Source organism: Schistocerca serialis, chromosome 2, assembly GCF_023864345.2.
Source record: "Schistocerca serialis cubense isolate TAMUIC-IGC-003099 chromosome 2, iqSchSeri2.2, whole genome shotgun sequence".
Taxonomy (NCBI): Eukaryota; Metazoa; Arthropoda; class Insecta; order Orthoptera; family Acrididae; genus Schistocerca; species Schistocerca serialis.
The window spans coordinates 641335329-641357389 of NC_064639.1; the positions used below are offsets into that span (position 1 = coordinate 641335329).

General features: G+C 41.2%; 1 protein-coding gene and 1 non-coding gene across 2 annotated transcripts in view; both read right to left on the bottom strand.

Moving 5' to 3' along the window:
- Positions 1–1421: 1421 nt before the first annotated feature.
- The window catches only part of LOC126455656 (uncharacterized), a 130431-nt gene continuing 109791 nt past the window's right edge, over positions 1422–22061 (bottom strand). The window contains exons 8-9 of the mRNA XM_050091423.1: positions 21027–21295; positions 1422–3714 (exon numbers count right to left, since the gene is read on the bottom strand). Coding sequence (XP_049947380.1) covers positions 3396–3714; positions 21027–21295 — 588 coding nt within the window. The 3' untranslated portion in view covers positions 1422–3395. The remainder of the gene's footprint in view (positions 3715–21026; positions 21296–22061) is intronic.
- Positions 15639–15712, bottom strand: Trnal-caa (transfer RNA leucine (anticodon CAA)). The gene has a single exon. It is a non-coding gene; the product is annotated as a tRNA-Leu (tRNA).

Here is a 22061-nt window from a genome sequence, read left to right on the forward strand (position 1 = left end):
TGGAAGTAGATGATGTACCATGCAAGGCATCCTTCCCTAGATAACCGGACTGCAGGTGGAGTTGCAGATCCAGGACAATATGAGGTGTACCATGTAAGGCATCCTTCCCCAAATGGCCCACACTTCAGATAATTTAGAAAGATGTGTAGCTGAAACCCTAAAAGGGGACCATAACTGATTAGGCCAAAAAGTGATAGACTCCTTTTAGTCACCTCTTACAAAAGGCAGGAATACCTCGTGACTATTCTAACCCCCAAACCCGCAGGGGGAAAAATGATAGTTGTTGTTGTTGGATGCCAACTGTAGTTGTGGTAATGATTCTGATTTTTTACGACTATATGAAGAAATTTCAGTATACATTTTGGTTCTTCTTCTATAGAAAATTTTATTTGCTAGTGTGTTGCATTTACATCTTCAAATGACTATGCAATTTTGGCTTGAGATTTGTCTGTGATCCATATTACACATGTTCAGCTACATGCACATATATCAGCAGAAACAGCAACTGCTTTAATAAAATATTTGTAAAGCAATTACAGTTACTGTTGCAGTATGAATAAAAGATGAAATTACATCAAGTCAACCAAATTCTGCACAAACTTATTAATTTTTTTCATCAATAAAATATGTCTACATCCAAAAAAAATATACACCAAATCAACTGCACATAAAATACTAAGAATATCATTTGTAAAATTATGATGATCTCCCTCCAAGCATGTGGACATACAAGGTGTAACAGGTATAAGTGCAGATATGTTTATATGTGGTATCTTATTAAGTACACACATCAGTGTGTTTGTTTTTTCTCTGCGTGGAACACGCATCCTGCAAACACGACCCATAATTTACTCCTTGATGTTCTCTGCTTGTTCATAACTGCACAGCTAAGTGGATTACGCCTATCTGTATAGACTAATCATTTTGCATCCATGTTTCCACACTTCAATGGCTAACCTTCTGCCCAGGCAAAAGATTAGCATTAATGGCCTGTGCTTTTCACACATACTTAGAGGTACTAAACAAACTAAAATCATACTATCCTAACAGCTATAATTATCAGCCTGAAAGTGACAAACACTGATGTAATGTTGTTCAGAACACTGTCGTCAGTCACCAATAGAAATATCTGCATTATACCCATTACACCCTGTATATAGTCCAGTTAAACAATAGGATTTTGGGAATGAAGGAGACATATAACATTAACAGCATAAATATAAGTGATTTCGGAAATCAACTACAACTCAGAATTATTACCATGTTATCTCCTTTGTCTGCTTTAGGTGGGGATCCAATGTGGGCTTTTTGGGGAATGGGTTTCACAGTTTATTACTTTTATCTCACATTTTAATGGATGACAGATGTCAAGTATTTCAATAACAATAAGAATAACAACAAAATATACAAAATATTTTAATATCATAATAATTTGTTTACATTCAATTTTAGTAAGTCACTTTACTGTAACTTTTAATTCAGAAAAAAATATCATTTTAGAAGTATCCATTTAAAAAGTTGAGAAGTGGATTTGCCATACAGTTGTTTTAAGAACTATAATATGAAACTGACTCTCACAACTTTTAGAATGTCATAATTTACACAATATAAAGTTTGCTATTGATTTAAGAAATATAATAGGAAACAAATTGTCCAGTTTTTGCCATGTCATAATTTACACAATATTAAGTCTAATTGTACACCCACCATTATCAGTATTTCGTCTACATCTGTGTATATACTCTGCAAGCCACCATATGGTGAATGCCAGGTACCTTGCACCACTGCTAGTTGTTTCCTTTTTTTGTTCCACTCACAAACAGAGCAAAGGAAAATCCCTAATTTCTCTTATTTATCTTCATGGCCTTCACACAAAATGTATAGTGGCATCAGTAGAATCGTACCACAGCCTGCTTCAAATGCCAGTATTCTAAATTTTTTCAACAGTGTTCTTCATAAAGAATATCACTTACCCTCCAGGGATTCCTGTTTGAGTCCCTAAAGCATCTTCATAGTAATTGTGTATTGGTCAAACTTACCAGTAACAAATCTAGCAGTCCACTTCTGAATTTTTTGATGTCTTCCTTTAATCTTACCTGGTAGACATCTCAAACACCTTGACTGCTCATCTTCCCATATGGGGAAGTCAGTCAATTTAATTTTTTTTCATTTATGACCTACTTTGCTCAACTTCCTGCAGTTTATTGATTCTGCCTTTGGACTCACAATCCATCTCAGGTTTTCTGCAGCAGTTGTGGTTGTTCTTCAGATGGGTGACGTTTGCTGGCAGAATGCTTTTTCTGCAGCCATTCAGGCCACAAGCACATTTAAGCAGGGCTGTTCTCAGGTGAGTGATTGAGAAATATATTGTGTTAAGCACAGCATGTAGTTTTCTAGAAATCCTTGCTATTTTCGAGACTTTTGGCTTTTATGCAGCTTTATTTTCTGAAAGTTGGCTGAGAAACTTGCAAATTGATATATGTCAAAATATATGCTGTTGCACTTCCTGATGCAGGGGTTGGGGGGTAGGAGGTGAGGAGGGGGGGCTGGGAAGTGGAGGAATTGTGACCACCATAACGCTCCTTCCTTACATCCGATTGTGGTCTGCTTTGCATTTCAAGTGCTGAGAGCTCGTCATCAATGAATGCATACAATCCTAGTTCCAACAACAACTGTAACACCTGATGTAGCAGTCTGTAATTGGTAATACAGAACTATAACTAGGATTTAGAGCAGAATTGTGGCTGAAAGATAATTTAAGAAAAAAATGTATGTGTTTCATATTACTGACACACACAATGCAAATATTACATAACACAAATAGCACTTTTTCAGTATGAACTAATAGGTATTAGTTGAAATATACAATGGCAGTGGGAGTCAATGAGTAAAGTTTCTGAGATGAGAGAACAAGTTGGTGGGACATATGGCAAAGTGTTCAGTAAAACTTATGGTCCTGGAAGAAGTAACAGAGAATGAAAAAAAGTGTAATTGCAGAGAAAGTCTGAAATATGACTCATTCATAATGACAATTGGCGAAAATTAGATGGTTGAGGTGTAAAATCAAGAGACTAGAAAGAGCACTCATAGGCAAGACTTTATAAAAATATACCATTTGCAGACACTGGTTGTGCAGGCATTGCAGAGATGAATAAATCAGTACATGATAGTAGCAAAAGTGAAAGACTGCTGACTTAAAAAACAAATATTATTGAAAATGTAGACTATATTAGATATTTAGTGCTGAAGACTTAGGATATAAGAAAGTGGAGACCAGCATGAAACCTATTCAAAGACTATATCTATGAAGTATAAAGTTGATATCAGAGTGAACTGCTCCTGTTGTTGAGCCTAACACCATCCAGAGCAGAGCCAAGTGGATATGCTTTTTAAGCTCACACCCATGCTTCCATGTTGCTGTGAAGTAAGCGACACTGAGAATACGATCTAATGCTAGTGCCATATTGTGGGAGTCGTCTTCTTTGTAGCGGTTGTACTCGTCTCTGTCTCTGCAGTTTGCGGCTGTGTTGTCGACAACTGTGGACTTGTCTCTCCAGCACCAATATCACTAGCGACAGCAAAGTGAATAGTGCATGCAGACACAGTAATGGTGATATGTTCTCAAAGGCGACACTATCGTATGGATAGGTCCCCCACCCAGCACTCAGTACAACTTTCCTCTTCAGGATTCCACTGTACCGCATTTTGTTGATGCTGTAAAGAATGAAATATACTAATCAATGTGATGCAGTGGTAATAGCCTTGATATCTGTATACGAGGTAAAGCAGGAAATGACATTTCACCTCTGTTACTTTCTTATAACTATCACAAGGATATTGATGATATTCTGTTGTGTCGAAGCACCAGCAATAAGAATGCTGCTGCTGCTGCTACAGCAGGTATGAATAGTGACTTTCTATAGTGCCATGAAGGGCACAAAATCTAAGCCTTAAATGTAACCTTAAGAAGTCACAGATCATTTTCATATCACACTGAAAGTTGATTAGTGAACATTTTCATGAAACTATTACACCTATAAGTCTTTATGGCATCCAATTATCCTATGGAAAAACTGTAAAAAATGTTGGTATAATCTTGAATAAGCATTTAAAATGGGAAGAACAAACACCACAGCATGCAGGCAATATCTATCTGTCTTCAAAGGATACAAAATTTTAGAAAAATATTCCACCAAAATAAAACAAAAACTAGTCCAGTCTGTAATCCTGTCAAAGCTTTACTACTGTGATGTACTTCAACAGGGTGGAAATAGTGAAAATTCCAAATGACTCACGCTAGCTGTGAATTCTTGGATAATATATGTGCATGATATTTGATTCTTTGATCGTGCCAGTCCTTCCTTTGCCCAGTTGGGATGGATGCAACTGGATATGCGACATGAGTTTCACACACTCTGTTTTGTTTGTGGGTTTCTTACTCACTGACATCCTTAACACCCACCCTCACATGTTAATACCATTTCAAAATCACAATACGAAATGTGATGTATCGAGGATCAAGCAAACCTACCAACAGTTTGTTGGTAGGTTTGTGGAGGTATGTGGTATTAGATGTCTACACACAGGTCATGTAATTCACCTAAATAACAGGCCGCTGATTTGTGTATGCAGCGATGGCATCGGATAGTGAACCACATGGATGTCATAACATTTACATCAGATGAATTTGGTTGCCAAAAGTCAGTGTGAGTTCATTATAATGCTCCTCAAACCACTGTAGCACACTTATGGCTCCAAGACCTTGACAATTAAACTGCTGAAATGTAACATCACCATCAGGAGAGGCATCAAGCATGAAGGGATGCAGGTCATTCACTACTCTCAGCGTGTCTTCGATTACTACTACAGATCCAATGCAGGTGGAGGAGAATATTTGGCATAGTGTAATACTGCTCCAACCAGCCTGCATCCCTGGCGTGCTGCACATTCTGAGCTACCATTCCCCTTGATGACTACATTTCTGAAGACAACCATTGACCTAGTGTAGCAAAAATGTGACTCACCCAAGGAACCTACACGTTTCCATTGATCAATGGTCGAAGCCTGCTGAAATCGTAATTGATGATGTCATTGGGTCAATGTGTGAATACGTAGGGGTGGTCTGCTGCAGAGTTCCATGTTCAGTGATATGCAACAAACGGTGTGCTCTGAAATGCTTGTGAGTGCACCAGCATTGTGCTCTTTTGGCAGAGATGCCACATATCAGCATCTATCCTACTTTAGAGAGCAGGCAAGCCTCCAAACCCCATGTTTTGTGAAGACAAATGGATCTTCAACCATTTGGCATCTAGTGGTAGTTTCACCATCCTTCTACCTCTTTCCATAGATGCTCACTACAGTAGCAGGTTAACATTCAACCAACTTCACTGTTTTCAAGATACTCATTCACAGGCTCTGTTCAATGACAACCTGCTGCTTGTCAATGTCACTTGGGTCAATGGACTTCCCTATTTTCAGCTCAGATATTCGCTAGGGTGATCCCCGTCCATGTCTGCTCTGCTTACATACTTTTGCTATCATGTCATGTGCCTGTAATGCCACCAGGTGGCATCCTACATCACAGTTTGTGTTTGTCATAATGTTTTGGCTTATCAGTGTATCATTGCAAGTTACAGCTTAGATAACAATCTTATCTCACTGTCATGATGGATCCCTTCTGCAGAATCACCTCTGGAGAACCTCCCTCTGGTCATAACCCTCAGGCAATTGCAAATGGTACACTTGAGGTCAGTATGTAATCTAATATTCCACTTTGCCTCTAGGGCAATGACATGACATAAAAATGTCGGGAAAATAAAAGTCACCCACCAACTGTGTGGGTTGTAGCCAAGATAATGAACTAAGATGAGGTCTGCCTCTCCCTACTTCCCTTTTCTCTCTAAGCCAGTAGTAATCAAGTTCCATCATTTTCCTATCCCTTTAATTACATTTCCAGTTGGGTGAGTTTCACAATTTGAGGTCTGTAAGCTGTAGAAGAATTATCAGCAACAGAGTTATCCTTCTTAAAAATGGTGGCAAATATTACCACAATTTTTTAGGTAAGATACTTTGAGATTACAGTATATCACTGGTGTGTGACTGAATTACTATCATTTAATGACATCATGGCATAATCTCCAGAGCGGTGGGAAACATTAGCATAATATATAGGGTTAGACACCTTGACATTACAGTTCATGACTGAATATGGCTGAATTACTGTAATTTAAAGATGTCATAGCATAATGTTCAAAGTGACAGGAAATATTAACATAATTTATGATGTAAGATTCTTTGAATTTACAGTGTGTGATTGGGGAACTGCTGGATTACTGTAAATTATCGACATCATGACATTTTCTGTAAGCACTCCAATATCTGAGCACCTCCCATTGCTATTTAAAATTTTGGTGTAATTAGTTATAATTACCACCCAGTATTTTCCCACAGATAACCAATATTCAAGCAGACACACATAAATACGAAACTTTAAATATTGAACAATTTGCACATACGATATTTAAAAAAATACACCAATACCACACATTAAGCAAATAGCACAGATTGATATTTTAACAAATACATGAACTACAAACAAATAGCACCCTACAACAAACATGTACCATGCCTATGACAAACTCACACCCTGCATTACTAGTATATTATAAAACAATGATGCCACTAGTAGGTTGCTTTAGAGAAGTATGACTAGCATTACAGTAGACTTGCAAATAACAAGGAAGACTAAGTATATACATTCACAATACATTGATAAAGTGCACTTAATAGTTTCCCCATTGCAAGATATGAATGGTAGAGGAAATGCACTTTATGTAAAACAAATCAAAAATGTAATCTGCAGATTCATGTTGCAGTAGCCACCAGAAAGATCGCGGGAGGCTCACATTGGCACAGCACGTCATGGACAATAGTTGCCGCAAGTAAAGTCCCGTCCACCAGGGGGCACAAGAGAATTTGGCCACGCCCTCTGCCAGTGGAACAACAACAACTCAGGCAGCACGGGCCGTGCCCAGTCAGTTCACATCGGGCATGCCAAGCAGACAGTTCATGGTCTACACTATGTGAAGTGCGATGGAAAACGTGAATCGTGTTACAACACATGTGTCATCATATCCACGGTCTAGTTCCACTCTACAGCCTGCCAGCTCAAGGTCTAGTGCTATCACATCTACTGCATATATGTTATACAGCATTCAGTGGGAGAAATGAGAGTGAATGAGAAGGAGAATTGCCTCTATCTATGTTCCACACCGGAACTTATGTGACATGGTTAATGGCCATGGCATTCCACACACACACTGGAGAGACAGTGAGTGAGAAAGAGAATGATTCACAGGCACCAACTGTCAAAACATTCACCCATATACAATAGATAGCAGCAAGTATGCGGTACCCAGTAGAATTACATTGGTCATGAGACACAGTCCACACCAGAGAATACATGTAAAGCCTCTATAAACTACAACTTGCCAGAATGCAGCTGGTATTAACTGCTCTAGTATTTTTTATTAGTACATTTCTCTTTAAATCCTAAGAATATTTCCAGTTGTTATTAAACTGAACACATCAGAAGGGAGCAATTATCCATCAGTACTACTCCTTTTTCCTCATTCAAGGAGTATGAAATTGGTGGATTCCTACAGTTTCCACATAACAGCAAAGAATCATTATGGATGCTCCTTCATTACTGAAGACATGGTTTATGTAATAATTTTTAAACCATGAGGGTGCATCCATACACATTATCTTTCTAGTGTTAATTTGTTAACTCTCATTGACTTAGGCTTTATCCATTGCCAGAAACATGTAATTCTGTAGCAATCTACTGCTTAGCACATGGCTGTGACAACTAGACCACAGTTCTGACAGTATGCATGACTTGTGAGGTTTATTTTGTAGTGGCGCAGTGCTGCTGGGATTAGATCATTTATAAACATATATGCCACTGAGTGTGCATGTGAGCTGATGGATTTGTCTTCCAGTTTAAGTCTTTGTGTTTAATTAGGCATGGAGTTGTCTTCTGAATGTGTCCAATTACTGTCATTGTCATATAAGACCTTCCATTAGGAATCTTCTCTAATACATATGTTGCGGTTTTGTAAGACTTCAGATATACAGGGTGTAACAAAAATGTACGGGAAAAATTATAGGACACATTCCTCACACATAGATGAAGAAATTATGTCATATGAACATGGGTCTGGAAACGTTCTGTTTACGTGTTGCAACTCATTAATCATGGGAAACACACTACATAGCATCATAATTACAGGAAACATGCATTTGGTGACTTCTGTTTACATTCTGCACCACTAGTGTTTTGTTTTACATGTCCCTTTTGGCATCCAATGTATGTCATTACTTGTTTATAGGTGACATCATGTTCCTGCAATCAGTACGATTGTTGAAAACACACAGGTTACTACACAGAGTTAATCACAGACTTGGCTCATGCACTGTCAGTGTACGCAAACACAGAGTTGGTAGATGCCCATTTCATGTATGGATTAGCTGATGGCAATGGCACTCACGCTCAATGTTTCTACAGGAAGAGATTTCTAGGATGAAGGTGCCCTATCAGGAAAACATTTGAAGCCCATGATCATTGACTTAGGGAACACATGGCAGTTAACCCTGATACTCGCGATGGGGGGGAGGCCTAGAAGGACTAGGACACTGCTACTGAAGGTGGCAGTTCTTTCTTCATGGAGCTGATGACAACCCTAGTGTCAGTACAGGATGTGTAGTTGTAACATGGAATGTTGACCACATGACAGTCTGGTGAGTGTTAACAAGGACCAGCTGTATCTATACCATTTACAGTGTGTGAAGGCACTGTCAGCAGCTGATTTTCCTGCATGGGTACTCTTCTGCAAATGGTTTATCCAACAAAGTGTCAACCCTAATTTTATGCAACAGTGCTGTTCACAGATGAGGTGTCGTTTCAACAAGATTGGATTGTTAGTGTCTGTTTGGCAAGGACCTCACTTTGTTCCACCCGGGCTCAACAGACATAGTTATTGTAATTTTGTAGAGAGTGGTCTACCTGATCTGTCAGCAGATGTGCCTTTAGCTGTGCAACAAAACATGTACTTCATGAATGATGGAGCCCCTCCTAATTTTAGTATTGATGTCTGTCAGCTTTTAAATTACAGATTCAGTGATAGATGGGTATGTAGAGATGGAAGAATTGCCTGCCCTCCATGCTCTCTGGACCTAAATGCACTGTACTTTTATTGTGGGTGCATTTGAAAGCTCTTGTGTATGGAATCACAGTGAAAGATGTTCAGAGTCTCTGTACCCATATTATGGAAGGCTGTGACACCATACACTATACTCCAGGGATACACCAGCAGATCTGGGACTCACTACGACAGCAGGTTGATGTGTCTATCAGTGCCCACAGAGGGCATATTGAACATCTCCTGTGAGAAAGAGTTGCACGTGGTATGCCAGTCCGTTCTGTTCATGTGTGTTTGCCATGATTAAAGAGTTGGATAAAAGTGTTTCCAGACCCATGTGCATATACCATAATTTCTTTGTCTATTTGTAAGGAATACGTCCTGCAATTTGTGCTGTACATTTTTGTTGCACCTGTAGTTGCTCCCATCTGTCTGTAACCTGTTTTCCAGCCATAATACCTCATGCAGTCTTCAGTAAATTTGATTGACTTGCAGGCAGTATCAGTGTATTTATTAAAGTTTTCATCACAAGGGCTGAATATTTTGTATCACAATCTATTAAACCTCTGCTGCCTTCTGTAGGTGAGTTTGTCAGCTGACCCGTAGCTACACATGACAACATATCTTTCTAAATGAACCAACCTATATACTTTTTTATTTATGTAACAAATTTTCTTGCAATGGAGGGAGGAGATTAGTGTTTAACGTCCCGTCGACAACGAGGTCATTAGAGACGGAGCACAAGCTCGGGTGAGGGAAGGAAACCGGCCGTGCCCTTTCAAAAGAACCATCCCAGCATTTGCTTGAAGCGATTTAGGGAAATCACGGAAAACCTAAATCTGGATGGCCGGAGACGGGATTGAACCATCGTCCTCCCGAATGCGAGTCCAGTGTGCTATTCTTGCAATGGGTATGGCTTATGCAACATTCAACATTTTGGACAGGGGTGGTACGGTGACATGTATTATCCTTTAAATGATGTGCAGTTTTCTTGTACTATTCACTATCAGAACACCTTTTATTTTTCCTACCATTTCTTTGGAATTGACATCAGTTAGGTTGTGTACATTTTTTCTAAGTTTCACACCCAACACTCCCACAGCAATACATTTAGTAAAGGAATGTTGTGTGAGGTGAGCTTCAATTGAGACAGAAGATCTGTGTTTTATAACTGCTCATAGTTGCCCTCACTGCTTCTTTGTAAACATCCATTATGTCCAAGATTTTCACAATGTCTCATGTTTCCATAAGTATTATGCTAACATCATGAACATAGGCATTGACAATGAACCGTCATGCACCAATGTGTAGTCCTGGTATGTAGGTGCTGATAATATAGATTAATGTTCCTAAAGAGATGATGCACAGCATCTTTGAAAAGAGAAACCCTGTCTTACAGAGTGTTAAATTGTAAATCCTTCATAAGATGTCAATTTATTGCCCTTTGGAAACTATTTGGTAGAAGTAAATCTGTTGTTGCATGTGGAAATTTGAAATGCTGTTAACACACTCCCTAGGTACTGATGACTGACTTTCGCTAAATCTATGTTCAGTAGGGTCTAATAATTATGCCTGATGCTGCCATGAGGAGGAAGTTATGTCCCTTAAGGAACAAATTCCTTCTAATGTGCTTTTGTTGGCTATGCCACACTTCTGTTCTGGCTCAAGGTCGTCTGGTGAGGGTTTTTTCAATCTTGCATCTGTGACATGAGATAAGATTTTCGAGTTCATGGATAAAAATTGTTACTGTTTGTGGTTTCTTTTTACTTGGGAATGAGTACTGTCATACTGGTTTCTTAATCCACTCACATAAGGTCAGGTGACCTGGGTGGCCAGGCCAGAGGGCAACCTCAGCCGATCCATCGATTCACAAAGGTGGCTCTCATATGATTCCTCACAGCAGTTCCGAAATGGGCTGGTGCCCCATCATGCTGGAAGTATATCCTTTGTTCCCAAGCAGTGCTCAGCCAACCAACCACACCCAGTGCAGTTTTGAATGCCAGTATCCGTTCCCAGTGACATCAAAACAGCAGCATACATGAGCACCACTAACAAAATGTTCCCTAACATTACAAGGTGACTTAAGAGAAAAAATGTCCCTTATCAAAATACATTTGTTTTCATGTTCTGTACCTCCTGTACTAACTTCAATGAATAATTTCGGAACTCCCTGTGTGCACAGTCTTGTAACAGCCATACTGTTTTGGTATCATCAGATGGTTGTGCTCCATATAGCCTTTGGAAATAATATTTATGTATCTCTGTAGCCATCTTTTTTGTTCTCTTTTAAGGTGGTAAATGTACCACATAGGTGCCCATAATCCTTGTATGTGCTGATTCTCTCTTCTAGTTTGCTTAACTGCAGCTCTAAGAATGTCTGTTTGAATTTGTTTACATCACTTACCATATCCTCCCATTATCTACTTTTGCTTGCAAGTCATGTGTTAGAATGTGGTAATATTTGATTTTCATTCTCCCATTGTCATTTAGCCTGAAGGGATATTTTTTTAAATTTTTGGGTACCAGGTTTCAAGAGGTTTTTCCACAAATCAATAGCATCATTAAAGAACTTTTCCAGTTGACCCACAATGTAATGAGCACTGAACTCTAACTTTACCCATGATATATGGAGAATGTTACAATTTAATATCCCAGCTATTTTTGGATGACATATACATTGTGCTGTAATGATTCTGACTTGGTGACTGGAGAAGCTGATAAAATGAAGTAAACTTGCACAATGAATCCCATAGCGGTACAGATTATATCAAGCTTTAATGTTACTACTGTCAAAATGTAAGTGCAGTGATTACATAAAGTAACAAGTCTTTCAACCATATCCTTCATGTTAAGACATCCAATCAAGATTTGCAGTGGACCACAGAAGGGTATTGTGTGTCCTTTGAAACTGTCACCCTTATATATATGTATCTGACTTTATTATAATACAAACACACATAGCCCATTTGCACTACTTTGTGTGTGCATGCCTCACTTTCTTGCAAGAGGCCCTGGACCTAATGCTGATGGATTCATCTCTGGACACTACTGCAGGTGTAAAGTGGATGGATCTACATCTGGCCCTAATGCTGGTGGATCAAGCTGTTGATGGTACCCTGAGCCTAATGTGGGTGGATCTGCTTTAGAATCCTATCCTGGGTGGTGGGAGCCCCAATGAGAAATTGGCTAATGCATATACATAAAATAGCGTAATTGGGCTATTCAGCATATAGCAGAGATGCTGAGTGACAGATAGGAACAACAAAAAGACTGTCACAGATAAAGCTTTCTACCATTAAGACCTTCATCAACAGTAGATGACACACACACACACACACACACACACACACACACACACACACACACACACACACACACACACACGTCTTTAGTCCCAGGCAACTGAAACCACACTGTGTGTGTGTGTGTGTGTGTGTGTGTGTGTGTGTGTGTGTGTGTGTGTGTGTCGTCTATTGTTGTTGACAAAGGCCTTCATGGCTGAAAGCTTTGGTTGTGATAGTCTTTTTGTTGAGCCTATCTGCGACTCAGCATCACCACTATATTGCCAGTAGCAACTTTCCTTATCATAATATTGTTGCATTCCATCCTGGATTTTCCATTGTTTGATTGTAATTGTGCTATTTGCATTTACAATAAGGTAAAATCTATTCCTTAGTAACTATTATGTATTTCCATCTGCTGCATACATCCTTGGATCTTAAGTGTCTGATAGCTGCAGCTGATCAGTATTCTGAAGACTATACCTGGGCCACTGAAACATGTCATTTCAAGGTCACTCCCCAAGTGCCGTAGAGTTGTTAATATAACTAACAAACAAGTGAGGAATGTGAGGTGCCACGTCTTCTGAACGAATAACAGCACCGAACAAAAGCCGGTTCCAGCATTGATGCTACCACATTGCTGGCTTCTGTGTAAACATTGTATGTTAGTGCGCAAACGTCTGCTGTTGTGTTGTGTTACAACCTCGACTACAGTTTTTATTTGTTAAACAATGTCACCAAAATTATGTTCAACAAACGACAATCCATTGTACTGTGGAGTGCCATTAAATAGTCAGGCTTTGGAATTGCTACCAAGGACACGTGAGTTTTACAAGCAAGAAAAAGAATTTGTTTCTGTGCATGGGCATGCATCGATTCATGCTGATAAAGTTTTATTAGAGTGTACCTCGAAAATTCTAGGACTCAGTGAAATAACAGTTATAAGGAAAGGCGTGCTACTTCAAGACTTACAAGACAGTAAAGTAAACTGTGTGGAAGAAAGCCCCTGCAGGAGAAACAGTATGTTTTTGAGTACTCCAGGAAAAGAAAAAAACCAGCCATGTCCTGTTACAGATATTAATTCTTTCCAGCCCAGTGCAATTTGCCGGCACATATGTGGATATTATAAAAGGAAAGAATACCCCACAAGAGCGAAGCTGTAATTTCTTTAGAAGAAAATGAACTTTTCTCAGTGGGGAAAATGTCGCTTAAGATGATATTAAAAAGTATGGGCTTCCGTTTTAAAAACTTAGATGGATGAAAACTGTCACTTGAAATAGCTCATGTCATTGTAGCTTGTACCATTTTCTTACACAGAATTATAGGAAAGGGCATACATTCAGTCATATGGTTAGACAAAACCTAGGTCAACGCTGGAGAATCAGTTGAGAAATGCTGCACAGATGATACTCCGAATAGCAGCGGTTGTCAGCCAACAGGAAGAGAATCCTGATTAATTGTGGCCCATGCAGGATCTTCAAATGGCTTTGTGCCTGAAGTACTTTTAGTTTTTCAATAAAAAAAAACCAGTACTATCATGAGGATATGGACCACCCACAGCCTCTACAGTGGTTTAAAAATGTGTTGCTCCAGTTTAGTGTTCCGACAGTGTTTGTGATGGATAATGCACCATACCATATACTTGCGTATTTAAACACAGAAACACATCTAGCTGGCCACCTGCTGCGGTGCAGTGGTGCCTACTTGGGCCTCAAAATAGTAGAGGTGGGAGGGGGTAGCCCAGCCCTAGTCCCTGTTCTGCAAATTAGCCAGTCAGCACCTTTTCTTTAGAAACAGAGTGGCACAATGCAGAGAGGTCCTTCGGGTAGTAAAATTGAGGCTTCCCCAGCGCCCAGACAGCAGAAGGGATGCTAGAAAACTTGTGTTCTTGTAGTGGAGGCACTTAGCATTTGCGTGAGAAGTTGGAGGAGGGAGTTTTGGCGTGCACCTGCATTGGGCGAGAGCACAATAGGTTAGCTCTTCTGAGATGGTTACAGTGGTGGAAGTTAACAATTATTGTTTGTTCTTTTGATTGGGAGATGCCTGTCGTGTCTGTGCCACGATTGGTCATGGGGTTGGGAAGAGCACACCGCTCTGAGCTCAGGTAGCAAGCCATACTGAGAAAGGTAGATTAATTCTGATTTCGATACAGAGTGAGATCAATTCTGACTGCAGATTCTGTGAAAAGAAGTCTTGGGCATTCTGATTCAGTGTTCTGCAAAGTCCTCCATCTTTAACAGGTCGGTGAAGCAGACTTTGACTACCAGCGCCAATGGCTTGTGGAGCCATACTTAGGTAACAGCCAATTTGCTCACGCTGCTGGGAAACTAAGTGAGAACGTGACTTGTAGCAGCTGTAATCATGAAGCAAGCTGAGCTGAGAACAGTGCGCAGCGTCCTGGAATGTGATATTCGAGGACGATTATTTGGCTGAACCTGCTCGCACATTTAAGCTGCCTTGTAGTGTTATGTAGAGTGTGTGTTACCGTTTTTGTTGGCGTATTTTCATATTCATACTTCCAGAGCGAGTGACAACTAGTGGGTCAGAAGTTTAATACAGTGGTCCTCAAACTGCAGCCCCAATCAAGTACGTGTACGACCCGCGGTTCACAGCTATTTTTCGTAATAATACACTTCTACCAACTAACTGCTGAATCCAGAAACGTCAACCACCGTTAAGAGCTTCATCAGAGTGCTCAGCAACAAACAAAAATACAGGGACAGTAACATTTTAAGATGTGTTTAATTTGAATTGACGATGGTAAATTCGACCAAGAGCTAACTAAAGCTGGCCACTTACCTTAGTGGCAGAAAGGTAAGTATCGCGGACACTGCGACATTAGAGGATGTGACAATGTTTTATTGTTTGTCTGCCACTACTGACAATTCACTGACTAGTGTATGCCTTGTAGCGATCAGCTATTACAGCACTGATTTCAAGTATAAAAACAGATTCGTGAATGCGTGTTGGAGATGGTCATCTTCAAATGCGGTGTATGAAATTAAATACAGCTGTCGTAATATAGTGCAGTGAGTGGAAGAAAAGAAGAAAAATCAAAACCAAGACATTTAGTAAACAGTGGTGATAGTATGAGATTTCCACTCTGCAGCGGAGTGTGCGCTGATATGAAACTTCCTGGCTCATTAAAACCGTGTGCACAGACCGAGACTCGAACTCGGGACCTTTGCCTTTTGCGGGCAAGTGCTCTACCAACTGAGCTACCCAAGTACGACTCACGCCCCGTCCTCACAGCTTTACTTCTGCCAGTACCTCGTCTCCTACCTTCCAAACTTTACAGAAGCTCTTCTGCGAACCTTGCAGAACTAGCACTCCTGAAAGAAAGGATATTGCGGAGACATGGCTTAGCCACAGCCTGGGGAATGTTTCCAGAATGAGATTTCCACTCGCAGGAAAGCTTCTGTAAAGTTTGGAAGGTAGGAGACGAGGTACTTGCAGAAGTAAAGCTGTGAGGATGGGGCGTGAGTCGTGCTTGGATAGCTCAGTTGGTAGAGTACTTGCCCGCGAAAGGGAAACGTCCCGAGTTCGAGTCTCGGTCCATGCACACAGTTTTAATCTGCCAGAAAGTTTCAGTGGTGATAGTGTCTCATGTTTAAAAGCATTATGCAATTAAGTACAATTACTGTTATTAATCAACTAATCATCCAGTCGCTCGGATAATACGACAACACTTGGTCAGGCCATAACGGTCTCACAATTTTAGAGGTCACTGAGGTTGGCAGAAATCCGAAACAGAGAACAGTCGACGACGTGTCCCGAATGGTACCGACTTTTAACTATCATGACGTGCACCTGGAGTCCAGCGCCAACTCATAGCGCTTTTACAATAGCTAGTTTGTTGAGGCCCACAACAAACTAATTTACACTATGTGATTAAAAGTATCCAGACACCCCCCCAAAAAATTCGTTTTTCATATTAGGTGCATTGTGCTACCACTTACTGCCAGATACTCCATATCAGTGACCTCAGTAGTCATTAGACACCGTGAAAGAGCAGAATGGGGCACTCCACGGAACTCACAGACTTGGAACGTGGTCAGGTGATTGGGTGTCACTTGTGTCATCCGTCTGTACGTGATATTTCCACACTCCTAAACATCCCTAGATCCACTGTTTCTGATGTGATAGTGAAGTGGAAACGTGAAGGGACACATAACACCACAAAAGCGTACAGGCTGATCTCGTCTGTTGACTGACAGAGACCGCTGACAGTTGAAGACGGTCGTAATGTGTAATAGGCAGACACCTATCAAGACCATCACAGAGTAATTCCAAACTGCATCAGGATCCACTGCAAGTACTGTGACAGTTACGCGGGAGGTGAGAAAACTTTCGATTTCGTGGTCTAGCGGCTGCTCATAAGCCACACATCACGCCGGTAAACGCCAAATGACGTCTCGCTTGGTGTAAGGATCGTAAACATTGGACGATTGAACAGTGCAAAAATGTTGTGTGGAGTGACGAATCATGGTACGCAATGTGGTGATGCGATGGCAGGGTGTGGGTATGGCGAATGCCCCATGAACGTCATCTGCCAGCGTGTGTAGTGCCAACAGTAAAATTCGGAGGTGGTTGTGTTATGTTGTGGTCGTGTTTTTCATGGAGGGGGCTTGCACCCCTTGTTGTTTCGCGTGGCACTGTCTCAGCACAGGCCTACATTGATGTTTTAAGCACCTTATTGCTTCCCACTGCTGAAGAGCAATTCGGGGATGGTGACTGCAGCTTTCAACACGATCGAGCACCTGTTCATAATGCAGGGCCTGGGGTGGAGTAGTTAGACGACAATAACATCCCTGGCCTGCACAGAGTCCTGACCTGAATCCTATAGAATCTTTGGGATGGTTTGGACGCCAACTTTGTGCCAGGCCTCACTGATCGACGTCGATACGTCTTCTCAGCGTTGCACTCCGTGAAGAATAGACTGCCATTCCCCAAGGAACCTTCCAGCACCTGACTGAAAGTATGCCTGCGAGAGTGGAAGCTGTCATCAAGGCTAAGGGTGGGCCAACACCATACTGAGTTCCAGCATTACCGATAGAGAGCACCAGGCTCTTGTAAGTCATTTTCAACCAAGTGTCCGGATACTTTTATCACATAGTGTATGTAGGTTAATAATAACATCGGTACATATGCGGTCCGAGGTGTCACGCCAAATTGTCGATATTGGGTCTTGAGTAATGAAGTTCGGTGACCACTGATTTAATAGCTGTGCTTCCAGAAGGTCATAAGTGCGTACTTTCAGAATTATTGTCCAAATTTTCTAGCAGGATCGACTGCTAGAGTTAATACCTTGCATGTGTGCTTTTCTCTTCTTAGGATACGACGTAAGGCTGGTGACATTTCCTTCAAAGTTGTAACTGACTGATGCAACCAAAATACTTGTAGCTCGTGACTGAATGTGAGCTAGAGAAGCTGGGTACTCTTCTTGTGTGATGGCAGCTGGTTCAGGTGAACTGATGGGAGGCCGTGTGGCGTCCTCACCACCACTACCGACTCGTACGCTATCACCCTCAATTGCAGATCTGAAGGTATCCCGGTGACTCCCAGGTAGTGTCTTTTTCCGAGACTTCTTTTACTAACACACTATTTTGATTGGTATGTCGGTGTTTCTCGTTCCCTTAGCTAGTTCTGGCCCGCCACTGGTATTTGATTTTTCCCCTGCCATACGTGGGAGACTTGCAGCTGTACGCGTGTAATTGTTGTTATTACTGTTGTTACTGTTATTACTATTTGTGTGTTCTGGAATATTCAATGTTTGTACAAATAGCAGCACACTGTCCAGGAAGAGGAGGGAGGAGGAGATTAGTGCTTAACGTCCCGCCGGCAACGAGGTCATTAGAGACGGAGCACAAGCTCGGATCAGGATAGGATGGAGAAGGAAAGCAGCCGTGCCCTTTCGAAGGAACGATCCTAGCATTTGGTTTAACCGATTTAGGGACATCAGGGAAAACCTAAAGTAGGCTGACCGGACGCGGGTGTGAAAGTCGACCTTCCGAAAAAGAATCCAGTGTGGTAACCACCGTGCTACCGTGCTCGGTTTCCCTGTCCAGAAATTCAGTTATGTTGTGGCTGTATGGCGTTACTTGTACTAATCTACTTTTAGAGTTATGTGCTGTACTTCACTGACTACCCTGCTTTCTGATTTAAACTTGACTCTAGTTACGACATGGCATAATTATGGGAGTATTACACATTTTTGCAATGTTAACTTGATAAGGGTTGGGTTGGGTAGTATGAGGGAAGAGACCAAACAGCTAGGTCATCGGTCTCATTGGATTAGGAAAGGACAGGGAAGGAAGTCGGCCATGCCCTGTCAAAGGAACCATCCCAGCATTTGCCTGGAACGATTTAGGGAAATCACGGAAAACCTAAATCAGGATGGCCGGACGAGGGATTGAACCGTCGTCCTCCCGAATGCGAGTCCAGTATGCTAACCACAGCGCCACCTCGTAACTTGATAAGGATGCCTGATTGATGTGAGAGAGGTTTTGAAGTTCTTGAACATTCTGATTTTGCCAGATGAAACAAGTAAATAAATTATGCCTAACACTCCCATTGCAAGTGCACAATTTCGTCTTTCTAAGAGTCAAAAAGGTGTCTTTGGTTCGGAAACAGTTTAACAAAAGTGCTCTCTGTCAGTTTTTGACAAATATTTTGAGAACGGCGAAAAAGTCGTTCAAATTGGATGGTCATTTCACAAAATCTAGTTATATTTCCCTTTGATCGCAAAAGGCACTGAGTTTTCCAGTGTTGTAAAAGTAAGCGGGTTTTTGACACTTTTAGTACTTTCGTAACGTAAATTATAAAAATAATGTACTGCGATATTTACATTCCACACATATGGAAATTTTAACTTTGTCCTTTAATTTTGATAACAAAGTTTTGTATGCAGTGTGGTATTCGGTATTTTGAATATGGAATATTAATTGTCACAGAGTTATCCAGATGTCGGAAAGCTTTGTTTGAACTTTGGAGCATGGTTCAAAATAAGAGTAAAAATCACTGCCTACGGCAGATGTCGGAAAAACTGCCCTCATTCCTCTAAATGCAGCGTCTTCACTCTGGGTGAAGCCTAGCCAATGTCGGATATTTCAGCTAGTTCTTAAACAGGTGGCAAGAGACGTACAAATAATTCTATGTTGTGCGCAACTGCAGCTGAAATAATCCACCTTTAACGAATAATCCGATTCCAGCTGTATATAAATCTTTATTTGCATGACTGGTTTCGTGATATCAAATCACATCCTCAGATGTACAACTGAACAAGATACAAAACAACCAGTCGATATTATGATCCGAAAATGGGCACATACCCTGATAATCTAAGCTATATGACATCCAACATAAAAATACCTACAAGTCAGTAAAACATAAGGTCTGTAACATGAGAAGGAGGGGAACTCAACCTTCCCAGAATGAAATGCCGTTACCCGCAACAAGCAGGCGTAACAGATCACATTTATCATTGAAAAACTGACATGGCAAAACCACGTTAACCTACAATGAAAAGAACAAAATATGAAAAAGGTCTAGTGAGTAACGTTGAAAGGCCGACGGATAATAAAAGCTCTTTCATACCAGGAAGCGGCAGACAGCGTCCCTCCAACCACCTCGCCGTGCAGGGCCACAGTGCTAGTCAACGAATCATGTATATTGCCGTGCGGGGTAGCCACGCGGTCTCAGGAGCCTTGTCACGGTTCGCGCGACTCCCCCAGTCGGAAGTTCGAGTCCTCCCTCGGGCATGGGTGTGTGTGTTGTCCTTAGCGTAAGTTACTTTAAGTTAGATTAAGTAGTGTGTAAGCCTAGGGACCGATGACCTCAGCAGTTTGGTCCCATAGGAACTTACCACTACCACTCACGTACGGTACGTATATCACGGCAGAGTGCACTAGCGCCACTACACATATAAACGGGGAAAATTACAAACACTTCAGCGCATATCTAAATATCATGGGAATGATTGTGGCCCCTGTTACGCAACACTACCGTACAAACTATAAGATATTTCACAAAAAATAGGTAAAACAAAACCGACCAGACTCAAGAGTATATAACAACCACACAGTCGAAAAATTATGACAATACGATCTTACAAGGCAATCGCACCACGGGAGTATTAATGGTGTGTTGGTGGTACACCTTCAGACTCGACATAATTACAATCTCTTGGAGATTATTCGCTGGGTGTTTCATATTGTTTGTCATATTGCTTAGATTATTAGGTGTTCGTATTTGGATCATAATATCAACTGACCGCCTTGATCCTTGTACAGATGTAAATCTGAAGATGTGATCTGATATTACGAAACCGGTTGTTTTCCTCTAAACAAAGGTTCATATACAGCTGGAAGCTCTTTATTCGTTAAATATGGCAAGGCACGTGCTTGATTAGAAAGTCTAGCTGCGACTGGGGAAGAGAATGCCATGAATGGGAACAAAGGAAGGTAGAGCGAGGTATGAGATTACTGAAAGTAGGTGCCTCAGCAGTGTCTCTCTACTAGCTGTGGTACGCGCAGTTACTTACAAATAGTTGATCAGTCCTAGATAAGTGGCGTTCCTCTTCATAGGGATGATCACGTCGGTCCAGTACATGGAATCGGGCACGATATCTAGACGACAAACTGGACTGGATAAGTACGTCTCGAATTCCCAGAGATTCATCATGGTGACAGCGTGATCCTTCTTGCATGTCGCAGTCAACGCATCCATGTGTGTGGGGTGTATGCGTACAGTGAAGCCCTTCACTAATGGGTCAATCGAGGAGTTCTCATGCAGGTCCTCTTTTTCGTTCACCTGTGGAGCAAAAAATCGTACGAATACAGTCCACATATTCCAGAAACGATCGTTTTCTTTGACACGAAAAGGAGGAGAGCCGGAAGAGACTAGTATCATTAATTTGTAAAGAGACACATTTTCTAGTTAACTGTACACTGATGAGCAAATGTGAAGGGTTTTTTTACTAACAAAAATACCATGATATGGAGTACAAAAAAATTGTGACTGGATTTCATGTGTATGGGGACTCTTGCTGTTCAAGTTGTGTATTAATGACATGGCAGATAATAATAACCTCAGACATTTTGCAGATGGTGCAAGGTAATGACGTACTGTGTGGCAGAAGATGAAGAAATACCCACAGAAGGACAGCAAGAATGACAACAAGGTTTTCATCAATTAACATTTCCGGGCTGAGATGCCGTGGTCCATACATAAGACTCTCCCCTGACGTTTCGCCTTCGACTGCAGAAGGCATCCTCCGAAGACAATCGGCGAACTGCAACGAGAGCACTAGTGAGCACCGTATATATAAGCCATCTAGAGGGCGCCGCTGTCAATCACGTGACGTCGGCTGTGCTGTGATCTCTGATATAGCTCTCGTTGCAGTTCGCCGATTGTCCTCGGAGGATGCCTTCCGCAGTCGAAGGCGAAACGTCAGGGGAGAGTCTTATGTATGGACCACGGCATCTCAACCCGGAAATGTTAAATGATGACAACTCCTGCGGTGAAAGCCTTCATTCTATGACTACAAGCTTTATTGACTCACGGGAGAAGGCGAAGA